Source organism: Microcaecilia unicolor, chromosome 3 (assembly GCF_901765095.1).
Source record: "Microcaecilia unicolor chromosome 3, aMicUni1.1, whole genome shotgun sequence".
Taxonomy (NCBI): Eukaryota; Metazoa; Chordata; class Amphibia; order Gymnophiona; family Siphonopidae; genus Microcaecilia; species Microcaecilia unicolor.
The window spans coordinates 372838448-372852511 of NC_044033.1; the positions used below are offsets into that span (position 1 = coordinate 372838448).

The window sequence follows — 14064 nt, forward strand, 5'->3', positions numbered from 1 at the left end:
AATCACACGAAACTCCCCTGGAATGAAGGTGTGCTTCATTCCAGGGGAGTTTCGTGTGATCTCTGACATATTTTGGAAGTTTTGTACCTGCTGGAGCCCAAGGCATCATTCAATGTTAGTTGACGCCAGGTCACAAAGTACTTTATCATTCACTTTCATGCGCTGGATGATTAATATTATGTTGTTGTTTCATTATATTTGTGCACATTTATTTGATGGCACAGTTGGGCACATGATTGCACAAAAAGTATCACTTGGACTGAGTTGTCTGATGAATGAAGTGCAATACTTCACACCATTTAGTGGTCACTTAAGCTGACTACCATGTGGGTGTGTTATCCAAGGGCACTTCTCCTTATTTTTTATTGCTTTCTCACAGTTTTGTTTGGTATTATATCATTTTACCAGTGAGCTCTTGGATTATTTGGTTTGGCTGCTCTTATGCTGGTATGTAGGCTTGTCGCCACTATCGTAGGACACACATCTGCATGCATAGCGATTATTCTCATAATTAAGTATTAGACCTGAACTTAGAGGGCTTTGGAGGCCCTGGCTCTGTCTTCAGAGGCTTTTGGGAGTGGAGGTGATCTGGCAGTGCATGATAAATTCTATCTGTGTTGGGTCCTGCAGTGCTCTGATTATAAAGAATTTTCTTCGAGGACAAGCAGGCTGCTTGTTCTCACTGATGGGTGACGTCCACGGCAGCCCCTCCAATCGGAAACTTCACTAGCAAAGGCCTTTGCTAGTCCTCGCGCGCCCATGCGCACCGCGCATGCGCGGCTGTCTTCCCGCCCGAACCGGCTCGTGTTCGTCAGTCTTCTTTTGTCCGCGCTCGGTACGGTCGTGTTTTCGCCGTGTCGCGCCCCGGAAAGTCGACCTCGCGCGTCGTTCTTACTTCGTGTTAAAAAAAAAAAAAAAAAAAAAACTCTGTGTGGAAGGAGACTCTCCGGTCTTTTTCCTTCCCATATTTCCATTTTTTTGCCCTGGTAAGTTTTCTTTCGTCGTCGGGGTAGGCCGCTTTTAGGCCTCGGGTCGAAGTTTTCTTCCCCTTGTTTTTGTGGTGCCTTTTCCGCCATTTCGACTTTTGATCTCGCCGGCGTGATTTTTCCGCCCATGACATCGAAGTCTCCCAGCGGCTTCAAGAAGTGCACCCAGTGCGCCCGGGTCATCTCGCTCACTGATAGGCACGCGTCGTGTCTTCAGTGCTTAGGGGCTGGGCACCGCCTGCAGGCCTGTAGTCTGTGTTCCCTTTTACAAAAGCGGACTCAAGTAGCGAGATTGGCCCAGTGGAACGTTTTGTTCTCGGGTTCTTCGTCGGCATCGGCACCGGGAGGATCCAGTGCATCGACGTTGTCAGCGCCCAGACCTTCATCTTCGCCCCTGACTGCATCGAGTGTATCGAGGCATCGACCCTCTGCATCGGGGCGACATCGGAGGGCCGCGTCGGCGTCGGTGACATCGAGACCTCCTCTTTTGCTGATGTCGTCGGACGGTGGTGCTTCGTCTGGAGCGCAGGTGAGGGCTGTCCATTCCCCTGCTGGTGGCGGTGAGCCTTCGGGTGGGTCTCCTCCTGCCCTGAGGGCTCCCGTGGTACAGCCCCCCCCGAGACCGACCTCCTTCGGCCTCGGCCCCGAGGAAGCGACGGCTGGATTCGACGTCCTCCTCGTCGGTGCCGGGAAGCTCTGGTGACATGCTTCGCTCCAAGAAATCGAAGAAGCATCGTCACCGGTCTCCTTCCCGTGTCGGCACCGAGAGCTCTGGGTCACCGAGGGAGTCGGCACCCAGTAGGCATCGGCACCGAGAGGACCGCTCACCCTCTGTTCAGGAGGTGTCGATGCACTCCACTCTGGACAGCCCGGAACAGCCTCCACGCCCGGAACAGGTTTTGACATCGACTCCTGCATCGACATCGATGTCTTTCTCCACAGCCGCTCTGCACGAGAGCCTCCGGGCCGTTCTCCCAGAGATCCTGGGGGAGCTGTTGCGCCCTACCCCTCCGGTACCGGGGGTGCTTGCGCCACCGGTACCGTCGAGCGAGGCGCCGGCTGGTCCCATGCCCGAGGTGAGGCCTTCCGCATCGGTACCGCGTGCGGCACCAACTGCGGTCGCCTCCCAGGAAGGCTCCCCGACTACGTCGGCGGAGGGAGCTTCGCCGATGCAGGCGAGAGAGTCTACCTCTCGACGCTCCCATCGTGGACGTGGCTCCACGGAGTCGAGTCGGGCACGGTTGCAGACACAGGTTGCAGGCACAAGTCCGTGAACTTGTGTCTGACACCGAGGGTGAGGCCTCGTGGGAAGACGAAGGAGACATCAGATATTTCTCTGACGAGGAGTCTGAGGGTCTTCCTTCCGATCCCACTCCCTCTCCTGAAAGACAGCTTTCTCCTCCCGAGAGTCTGTCTTTCGCTTCCTTTGTCCGGGAGATGTCTACGGCCATCCCCTTCCCGGTGGTTGTTGAGGACGAGCCCAGGGCTGAAATGTTTGAGCTCCTGGACTATCCTTCTCCACCTAAGGAAGCGTCCACAGTACCCATGCATCATGTCCTAAAAAAGACATTGCTGGCGAACTGGACCAAGCCTCTAACTAACCCCCATATTCCCAAGAAGATCGAGTCCCAGTACCGGATCCATGGGGACCCAGAGCTGATGCGCACTCAGTTGCCTCACGACTCTGGAGTTGTGGATTTGGCCCTAAAGAAGGCCAAGAGTTCTAGGGAGCATGCTTCGGCGCCCCCGGGCAAGGACTCTAGAACCTTGGACTCCTTTGGGAGGAAGGCCTACCATTCTTCTATGCTCGTGGCCAAAATTCAGTCTTACCAGCTCTACACGAGCATACACATGAGGAACAATGTGCGGCAGTTGGCGGGCTTGGTGGACAAGCTCCCTTCTGAGCAAGCCAAGCCATTTCAGGAGGTGGTCAGGCAGCTGAAGGCGTGCAGAAAATTCCTGGCCAGAGGGGTGTATGACACCTTTGATGTTGCGTCCAGGGCCGCTGCTCAAGGTGTGGTGATGCGCAGACTCATGGCTGCGTGCCTCCGACCTGGAGAATAGAATCCAGCAGCGGATTGCGGACTCGCCTTGCCGTGCGGATAACATTTTTGGAGAAAAAGTCGAGCAGGTGGTAGAGCAGCTCCACCAGCGGGACACCGCATTCGACAAGTTCTCCCGCCGGCAGCCTTCAGCCTCTACCTCTACAGGTAGAAGATTTTTCGGAGGAAGGAAGACTGTTCCCTACTCTTCTGGTAAGCGTAGGTACAATCCTCCTTCTGGCTAAGCCCCAGCGCGCTCGCTCTCGTCAGCAGCGTGCGCCTCAGCAAGGCCCCTCGGCTCCCCAGCAAAAACAAGGGACGAGCTTTTGACTGGCTCCAGCAGAGCATAGCCGACATCCAAGTGTCAGTGCCGGGCGACCTGCCAGTCGGAGGGAGGTTGAAAGCTTTTCACCAAAGGTGGCCTCTCATAACCTCCGATCAGTGGGTTCTCCAAATAGTCCGGCAAGGATACACCCTCAATTTGGCCTCAAAACCTCCAAATTGTCCACCGGGAGCTCAGTCTTACAGCTTCCAGCACAAGCAGGTACTTGCAGAGGAACTCTCCGCCCTTCTCAGCGCCAATGCGGTCGAGCCCGTGCCATCCGGGCAAGAAGGGCTGGGATTCTATTCCAGGTACTTCCTTGTGGAAAAGAAAACAGGGGGGATGCGTCCCATCCTAGACCTAAGGGCCCTGAACAAACATCTGGTCAAAGAAAAGTTCAGGATGCTTTCCCTGGTCACCCTTCTTCCCATGATTCAGGAAAACGATTGGCTATGCTCTCTGGACTTGAAGGACGCCTACACTCACATCCCGATACTGCCAGCTCACAGACAGTATCTGCGATTTCAGCTGGGCACACGTCACTTCCAGTACTGTGTGCTACCCTTTGGGCTCGCCTCTGCGCCCAGGGTGTTCACAAAGTGCTTGGCTGTAGTAGCAGCGGCACTTCGCAGGCTGGGGGTGCACGTGTTCCCATATCTCGACGATTGGCTGGTGAAGAACACATCCGAGGCAGGAGCCCTGCAGTCCATGCAGATGACTATTCGCCTCCTGGAGCTACTGGGGTTTGTGATAAATTATCCAAAGTCCCATCTTCTCCCTGTGCAGAAACTCGAATTCATAGGAGCTCTGCTGGATTCTCGGACGGCTCGCGCCTATCTCCCAGAGGCGAGGGCCAACAACTTGTTGTCCCTCGTCTCGCGGGTGCGAGCGTCCCAGCAGATCACAGCTCGGCAGATGTTGAGATTGCTGGGCCACATGGCCTCCACAGTCCATGTGACTCCCATGGCCCGCCTTCACATGAGATCTGCTCAATGGACCCTAGCTTCCCAGTGGTTTCAGGCTGCTGGGGATCTAGAAGACGTGATCCACCTGTCCACGAGTTTTCTCAAATCCCTGTATTGGTGGACGATTTGGTCCAATTTGACTCTGGGACGTCCTTTCCAAATTCCTCAGCCACAAAAAGTGCTGACCACGGATGCGTCTCTCCTGGGATGGGGAGCTCATGTCGATGGGCTTCACACCCAAGGAACCTGGTCCCTCCAGGAACGCGATCTGCAGATCAATCTTCTGGAGTTACGAGCGATCTGGAACGCTCTGAAGGCTTTCAGAGATCGGCTGTCCCACCAAATTATCCAAATTCAGACAGACAACCAGGTTGCCATGTATTACGTCAACAAGCAGGGGGGCACCGGATCTCGCCCCCTGTGTCAGGAAGCCTTCAGCATGTGGCTCTGGGCTCGCCGTCACGGCATGGTGCTCCAAGCCACATATCTGGCAGGCGTAAACAACAGTCTGGCCGACAGGTTGAGCAGGATTATGCAACCTCACGAGTGGTCGCTCAATTCCCGTGTAGTGCGACAGATCTTCCAAGTGTGGGGCACCCCCTTGGTAGATCTCTTCGCATCTCGAGCCAACCACAAAGTCCCTCAGTTCTGTTCCAGGCTTCAGGCCCACGGCAGACTGGCATCGGATGCCTTCCTCCTGGACTGGGGGGAGGGTCTGCTGTATGCTTATCCTCCCATACCTCTGGTGGGGAAGACTTTGTTGAAACTCAAGCAAGACCGAGGCACCATGATTCTGATTGCTCCTTTTTGGCCGCGTCAGATCTGGTTCCCTCTTCTTCTGGAGTTGTCCTCCGAAGAACCGTGGAGATTGGAGTGTTTTCCGACCCTCATCACACAGGACGAAGGGGCACTTCTGCATCCCAGCCTCTGGTCCCTGGCTCTCACAGCCTGGATGTTGAGAGCGTAGACTTTGCCTCTTTGGGTCTGTCTGAGGGTGTCTCCCGCATCTTGCTTGCTTCCAGGAAAGATTCCACTAAGAAGAGTTACTTCTTTCTGTGGAGGAGGTTTGCCATCTGGTGTGACAGCAAGGCCCTAGATCCTCGCTCTTGTCCTACACAGACCCTGCTTGAATACCTTCTGCACCTGTCTGAGTCTGGTCTCAAGACCAACTCTGTAAGGGTTCACCTTAGTGCAATAAGTGCATACCATTACCGTGTGGAAGGTAAGCCGATCTCAGGACAGCCTTTAGTTGTTCGCTTCATGAGAGGTTTGCTTTTGTCAAAGCCCCCTGTCAAGCCTCCTACAGTGTCATGGGATCTCAATGTCGTTCTCACCCAGCTGATGAAACCTCCTTTTGAGCCACTGAATTCCTGCCATCCGAAGTACTTGACCTGGAAGGTCATTTTCTTGGTGGCAGTTACTTCAGCTCGTAGAGTCAGTGAGCTCCAGGCCCTGGTAGCCCAGGCCCCTTACACCAAATTTCATCATAACAGAGTAGTCCTCCGCACTCACCCTAAGTTCTTGCCAAAGGTTGTGTCGGAGTTCCATCTGAACCAGTCAATTGTCTTGCCAACATTCTTTCCCCGTCCTCATTCCTGCCCTGCTGAACGTCAGCTGCACACATTGGACTGCAAGAGAGCATTGGCCTTCTATCTGGAGCGGACACAGCCCAACAGACAGTCCGCCCAATTGTTTGTTTCTTTTGATCCCAACAGAAGGGGAGTGGCTGTGGGGAAACGCACCATATCCAATTGGCTAGCAGATTGCATTTCCTTCACTTACGCCCAGGCTGGGCTAGCTCTTGAGGGTCATGTCACTGCTCATAATGTTAGAGCCACGGCTGCGTCGGTAGCCCACTTGAAGTCAGCCACTATTGAAGAGATTTGCAAAGCTGCGACGTGGTCATCTGTCCACACATTCACATCTCATTACTGCCTGCAGCAGGATACCCGACGCGACAGTCGGTTCGGGCAGTCAGTGCTTCACAACCTGTTCGGGCTTTAGGATCCAACTCCACCCCCCGAGGGCCCTGTTTGTTCTGTTCCAGGCTGCACTCTCAGTTAGTTGGTAAATTTTTTAGGTCAATCTCAGTTATGTCCTCGCCGTTGCGAGGCCCAATTGACCATGGTTGTTGTTTTGAGTGAGCCTGGGGGATAGGGATACCCCATCAGTGAGAACAAGCAGCCTGCTTGTCCTCGGAGAAAGCGAATGCTACATACCTGTAGAAGGTATTCTCCGAGGACAGCAGGCTGTTTGTTCTCACAAACCCGCCCGCCTCCCCTTTGGAGTTGTGTCTTCCCTTGCTTTGTCTTGCTACATATGGGACTGACGAACACGAGCCGGTTCGGGCGGGAAGACGGCCGCGCATGCGCGGTGCGCATGGGCGCGCGAGGACTAGCAAAGGCCTTTGCTAGTGAAGTTTCCGATTGGAGGGGCTGCCGTGGATGTCACCCATCAGCGAGAACAATCAGCCTGCTGTCCTCGGAGAATACCTTCTACAGGTATGTAGCGTTCGCTTTATGGCTGTCTGTTCCAGTACATTGATTTGGTGGTGTGCCTCTAATGCTCATATTTTGTGGATCCCTAGTGCGTCAAGACCCATTATTGGGAGTGAGTGAGACATTTAACAGCTTCTTGCGGAAAGCCCAGCAGGTGAGTAAAATTTAAACTTTGAAAAGCTAGACATGATAATAAATTAAAATTCCTGAATCTACTGCATCTGTCTCTCCTCGTTCTACTGGAAAAGGTTACTTGTGTCTGATTTTGTACCTTTTGATATATTTGTGTCTATCATAACCCTTCCTCCTGGGATATTGCAACAGTTTCCTCTTCCCTCTTCCTTTGTCTGGTCTCTTCTATCTTATACATGCTTCTGGTACTGCTTCATATGTGTGAGTTGTGATGGCCAGTGCTAAACCCTGTAAAATGTTCTTGTTTGTAAGGAAACACAACAGATCCCCACAGAAGAGGTACAGCTGGAAGTGTCTCTTTCAAATGGACAGAAAATCAAGGTCACAATTCTTACGTCTGACCGAACAGAGGAGGTGCTGGAAGTAAGTGTGAAATCTGGGTGTTCAGTGATATGCATGGTGGTGGTTTTGCTTTGTGATCTTTACCATGCTCATGTGCTGTCTAAATGAAAATGTTTAATGATTAACCACTCTTCAAATAAAGAATGTCAATACAAATAAACTAATGTATAGTCGGTAATAGTTGAAATAAACAAAAAAAAAAGGAGTGGGAGATGGTAGAAAAATGGTACATAAGGTTGAGGAGAGGAACTAGAGATATATTGTCCTGCAGGGGCAGAAGGAAGTAACTTATTTTTGAGTATAACTGAGTTTAAGTGCCTATCTGTAATCTAGGAAGTATGTCTCATCATAATGTGTATTGGATTTCTATGTAGCCCTTCAGGATCCCCAATATTTTAAAGGTAAAACATTCATTGCAGGGATGCCAAGCAAAACGTTTTTTCCCCCCTCTATTCGCCCATGAATCAGCCAGAATGAATGAATGTTAAAAGATGCTTTGTGAGTTAAGTTCAAGACAGATGATTGAAGTAGTTGGTAAAGACGGAGGGTTACTCAAGAAGATCTTAAGGAACATGAAAGGGGGGAGTAGGGAGAAGATATCTAGGTCAACAGAGGCAGATCCTAGGGAGTCAGAAGAAACTTAAACCAAATCCCACTGGCCATACTAGGTCTTCCTGCTTCATTGAGCAGGTATAGTGGAGGATTGCTAAGTGAACAGCTCTCCTCATGCTGAACACTGGAAATTGATGCACTTTCTTTTAGTAGACTATAAAGTTTAGGGAAGGAAATGAATAAAATTTCTATTTAAGAGATGAGAAAATCCAGAGTCGTAGAACCATCATACATTTTGTCCTGCAAATGAGGGTAAGGATTATGCATTTGATATACCACCTTTCTGTGGTACAACCAAAGCAGTTTACTTATTATGTACAGGTACTTTCCCTGTCCTTAGTGAGCTCATAATTTAAGGTTTGTTTTCTACGTGGGATAATGGAGTGTTAAATAACTTGCCCATTGTCACAAGGAGCCACATTGGGAATTGCTCTAATCATTTGGTGGCTACTCCATGCCAATTTATCTCAAGTGACCTTTAATTTCATTTAATGTGGCATGTATATTCAGCCATTCTTGAGAAAGCCAGTTCATGGCAAGTTACAACAGAATGCTAACAAATCATGTAACAAAATAATTTTATCATAAAATAAACATAATATCCTAACATAAAACATCACAGCCATGAAAAAGAAATTTGAAAATGCCAATACATTTTTTTAGATTAACATTCCCAACTCCTTAATTCAGTCTGCTCATATCTTTCAGTAAACATTATGAAAGTAAATCAGGACAAACAAATAACTGTGTTCCATCCTTCATCGAGCCCCTTGAAACCCCAAGGATCTGGTAGTTCATTCTTTCAGAGCATTCTAATTCCTTTACTTAAAGGATAAACATTTTGAAAATGAGTTCTTCTCTGTCTGCAGGCTGCAGCCTCCAAGCTTGACCTGCCAGATGACTTGGTGGGATACTTCAGCCTGTTCCTTGTGAGGGAAGGAAAGGATGGGTCATTTTCCTGTAAGTGTCTTGCCTTTTTGTTGCTTTGTTTTTTGATTTACCTTGAGTGCCAAGTAGCTGGTTGTACCAAACTGTTATGGACTGCTTTCTTCAGAGGCCTTCTTAAATCTTGATATTTTCCCATTTTTTCACTCCACCCCCCCTTCCCCTAAATACATGTCATCAGCATCATGTAGATTTATCTGGACCAGAGAAGTTTTCTTTACAATTTTTTAATTAATGAAATTTCAAATAATAAAAGAATTCTTGAGTGAGCGTGTGTGTGAATACACAGAAATTATATTCAGGTCTTAACAACATGGAAAATGCAACTTACACATACACACCAGTCCACCACATTGGCGTGGGGTGTGGGTTGAGCAGCAAATTAATAAAGGGAACAAAAATCAGGAAAATTTGTAAACAGCACTGTATCTGGTTTACCACAATTGGGCAACAAAATTATCCAGGTCAAAGAAAACATATTGCTGTAAAGTTAAAGTTGAGTAGAAGCCCCAAAAGGAATTTTATCAGTAAGAAAGGAATTTTATCAGAAAGAAACAGACAACTGTGGAGATATAAAAGATTTTTTTTTTTTTCATTTTTATACGTCACAAGTTTTCTTACAGACTTAATGTTTCATGTGAAGAAAATATATTTTAGCTGAATTTAATACACAGAAATTAATTTTCAGTATAGGTTACTGAAATGGGGAGGGCGGTCTTGAAAGGGTATCTGCAGGTAAAAAGCAGTTTGCCTGCATAAAGCACCTGTCTGAAAATTGACTAGCCCATATGCATATGTGTGTGTGCACTTTGTTTCACAGTGCATGTAAGTGTGATTGCATTTAGTGGTGGTGTTCTGGGGTGGAGATAAGGGATACAGTAGAAAGGAGTAGGATGGTCTGGCCTTTGCAATTGAATTTTGACATCTCCCTGGGTTATTGCAAAGGCCAGATCATCATCCTCCTTTCTGCTGTACTAGTTTGACATAGGATTGTGGGTTCCTCCACCTTCTGTGGTCGTTCCTTGTTCTGTGGAGGTAAAGAATTACATTTTCAGACAAGAATTGCATGTGTATCTGTGGAGCAGATAAGTATAAATCTTTGGATACATTTTGCCTTTATCTTCGGGAGCTAAGATCATGGCCAAAAAGTACTCATAGTAGGTAGTTTTGAAACTTGCTCTTTTTAATATAAACTTTAGATGCTTTTAAGACATTGGAGTATCATGTGCTCCCATCAGGTTGAAGTGAGAGATTTTAACAATCCTTTTGTTCTTAACAAATATTGTACACCTTGGGTGTTGTGCACTAGTTTGACATTCATAACTAAGTTATTTAACCTTTTCCTTAGCCCATTAGCACTTTTTAAAATAGGATTTGGACATCATTGCACATTTCTTTGCAGACAACATTCAACTGATTACCTATGTTGATAATAGCCTACCAGATTGTTCTGCCTTAAGGGCATCATGCAATTGCATCATGGTTAATTGATCACCTGAAACTAAATCCTATTAAATCTCAAGCTATTTGGGTATCAGAAGATCTCTCCTTACCTACAGTACCCCATGGTTATTAGGTCACACCCTGTCACTGAAGTTTTCAATAAAAATTTTAGATTCACTTCTATCCTTTGAACAACGCATTGCGTAAGCCATTCTAAGCTGCTTTAGCTCTTTATGTGCCATTAGGTTTGTGTGCCCATTCTTGGACCACTCATTACATAAACGAGTATATGCTTTAGTTATCAGTAGATTAGATTATGGGAACTCACTTTAACTGTCTACTGAAATATACCATTCCTTAGCATCTAGCCACACTGCTCTGCAGTGGGTGGAGGTAGAAGAAACTGAATTCTACCAGTGATATCACCAGTATAAGCTGGGGTGCTCCCTGGAACAATCCAGTATTTTGTTGTGCTGTTAGTTGCTCTGCTCGGTTGTGCTGTTAGTTGCTCTACTCCCTGGCCTAGCTCCCTGCTCTGCTGGCCGCAGCTGTACAGTGTGGGCAAACCTAACAGCCATTCCCAGGTTCTCTGGTCCTGGTAGAGCATGGGGCTTGGCTCCATAGCCCCAAGTTGCACTTCTTAATGCCTCTGGGTGAGGCTTTGGCATGATCCTAAGGGATCCTGCATGAGGGGTGTGGGTCCTCGTCCCCTATCACCCCTCCTTGCTTATATACCCAGTTTGGGTGCAAAATGTCCCCGGGCTCCCTCTGCAGCCCCAGGGCTCCAAAAGAAAAATAAAATTGCCATTTTCAATTTGATCTGGCTAGCTGTATTCCTCTTTACATGGAATAAAGCTAATTAGAAGGGGGGGAGGGGGGGAGAAAAAGCTGCCTTATGGCTTCAAAAAAGAAAAAACGCTTGCACCCAGGGAGAACAGGGGAGTAGCAGATATGCCAAAGCCCTGGACCAGGTCAGGCCTGATCAATAGGGAAAGCATCCCTGCCGGCAGATATTGTAGCATCTGCAAGAGCCAGCTGCTTAGCACAGCTGCCATCCCTATCTGTCCTTTCTTCAGTGAGCTGTTTCCTACTTCAGAAATGGCCCCTGGGGGTGGTAGCCCGTTGGAATTGATGTTGCCTGTTCCCGCACTGAATCATTGTGACCCACGGTCCTGATATCTTTGGTGGGACCAGCAACTATTTTCTCTGAGGCAGTTTTCTCTCCTGCTGTTGCTTCTCAGGGGCTTGGAGGACTGGGGGGAGTGTTTCTTCCCTACACACTTTGGGTCCACCTGCAGAGGGGAGGGGTTCTGATGGAGCCCTTGGAGTTTTGGCTCCAGAGTTTAATGCAGGTGATTTAAGCAGGTCCTGCAGGCGGAGGCTAGTTCTTCCTCCTCTAATGGGGGCTGGTGGAGCCCCTATTCTGGGTTTTAAGCACCACAGAGAGGACCTGGGCCTTCCTGAGGCCTTGGATCCTTCGGATGCTGCAGTCCCTTGTGGATTCGGGCTTTGAGGAGGAGGAGGAAATGTGATGGAGGGCCTCACGGGGGCCTCTGAAGCATTTCCTGCTTCATAAGGCCTCCCTACAGATGATGGTGGCTGAATGGGAGTTCGTGGATAAGCCCCTCAGTGGGGCTAGGGTGCTTGATCGCCTTTATATCTTTGCCCCTGAGGAGGTTGTATTGGGCGTTCCCCCAAGGTAGATGCCTTGGTTACTGTGGTCATGAAGGTGGCCATTGTTCTGGGTCAGGGAGGCTCGGCATTCTGGGAGCTTCTTTGTGGCGGGGGATGTGTTGGCCAGATTGGGGGTCTTTGTCATTTGGGGGGGGGGGGGGGGGGGGGGGGGGGGGCCTTTTCTCACCACTCTGTGTATTTGCTTCGGTACATCCCGCTTGTACAGAAGAGTGTAACTAGATGCTAAGAAAGGAGAAATTGTCTGTCTTGATAATTTTCTTTCCTTTAGTCAGCTACATTGTTCTGCAGTCCACCCTTGGAAAACTTTAGCCCGGAGTTCTGGATGTGCTCTGTGATTCCTTTCAGTTCTTTCAAAGAAAAAATGAAATTGAAATCAGAGAAATCTGTCCTTATTGTAATTGGCAGCAATACAGGTTTCCTGTGATATTGCTGTATCCTGGAATATACAGGATAGCGAGTGCCACTCTGTGTGGTATACTCGCTTTATTCATTGCGGCTGCAGTGGTTGATTGTGGCATGGGTGCATTTCAAAAAGGGACTTTCTAATGCTTGGTGCGTGCATAGTGCATTATTCCAGGGAGCACTCCAGCTTATACTGCTGATGTAACTGGTAGAATTTGGATTTTTCTTCCTCTACCAGATGGTAGGAAGGGATAACACCCACTTGTGCAAAACAGTGTAGCTGACTAAAGGAAAGAAAATCAGGTAAGACATAATTTCTCCTTAATCGACTTCTCCAAACTTTCTATAATGTAGCCATTAAACTTACTGGAGTAGTCTGGCGATCTGACAGTGTTAACACCGTTATTAAGGATGTACATTGGTTTCCATGTTTATATTATATAATGTACAAGATACTTGTGTTAGCACATAAGACAATCTGTTTGGGATTACCTCATTACTTGTCTGATTTTTGATTTCTTATTCTCTGAGCTGACCTTATTCCACCACTTGTGGAACTCTCTGCCTCAGTACCTTAGCACTGAGGTACGATTAGACTGTTTAAAACGGAGATTGAAAACCCATTTCTTTGAGCTAGCCTTCTTGAGGTCATGAGTGACTAGAATAGTGCAGGAAAATAAAGCAGTGGGGAAACCAAGAAATTTTTGTTACTGTTTTTTGTTCTGTGCTGCATTAAATTCAGCTGGTTTGCCTTTTTTAAACTGCTTTGATTGTGTGGGTTGTTTTTTTTTGGGGGGGGGGGGGCGGAGGAGAAGTATAGCAAATGATGCAAATAAACTTTTATGGCACCCTCGGTTAAGAACTTGATTTCAACTGACATTCTTTAATCAGCTTAATTGCAGTTCATCTCCATCCCTGAGATGAGCCACTATCAGAACCAAGGAGGTTAGATAAAACAGGAAATGAAGTGACGTGAAAACGTTGAAGCCAATTAGGTTAGTCTGTGTTTCCCCTTCCTTTCACAGCTGTCGTTCTGCATACACTCAAAGCAAACAAACCTATGAGCTGCTTCGTCCATGTTGTCGTTCTTTATTGTTGGTAGCATTTTTATTTAATCTCACTTATATTTTCAAACATGCCAGCTTTTGCAGCATATGGATGTACACAGAGAAAATATAATAACTGAATAACTTTTCATAGGTAGAGTAGTAATTAGTTACATGAGTCGTAATCAGTGTGTCATTTGGAGGGGCTGGTTATAGGGACACCCTAGCATGTTACATTCATGCAGAGGTTTGTTTTCTCCTGGTAAAGGGCCACTAAAACAGCCATCATGTTATGAGAATCAGATGCTCAACATTCAGAGTTTCTATTTATTTAGTTATTTATGACATTAAACATGAATTAGGTTGAAACCTGGGAGCAATCTTTTTTTTCTTTTTCTGTGCCTAAAGGAAAAGATGGCTTGTGGGAACTTGCTCCTTCTGTTTTATGGATTGCAGTGGTATATTATAAAACTGCACTTGATATTTTTTATTACTACTATTTAAAAGACAGATACTGAATAATGAGGGCAGAGCTACCTTCATGCAGAAGACCAGAGTCAGTCTAAATGTGCCA

At 47.7% G+C, this 14064-nt stretch overlaps 1 protein-coding gene across 2 annotated transcripts in view; it reads left to right on the forward strand.

Moving 5' to 3' along the window:
- The window catches only part of SNX17 (sorting nexin 17), a 167498-nt gene that overhangs the window by 82560 nt on the left and 70874 nt on the right, over window positions 1-14064 (forward strand). For both annotated transcript variants that reach the window (XM_030198587.1, XM_030198586.1), the window contains exons 4-6: window positions 6903-6967; window positions 7258-7368; window positions 8829-8919. In XM_030198587.1, the coding sequence (XP_030054447.1) occupies window positions 6903-6967; window positions 7258-7368; window positions 8829-8919 (267 nt within the window). The remainder of the gene's footprint in view (window positions 1-6902; window positions 6968-7257; window positions 7369-8828; window positions 8920-14064) is intronic.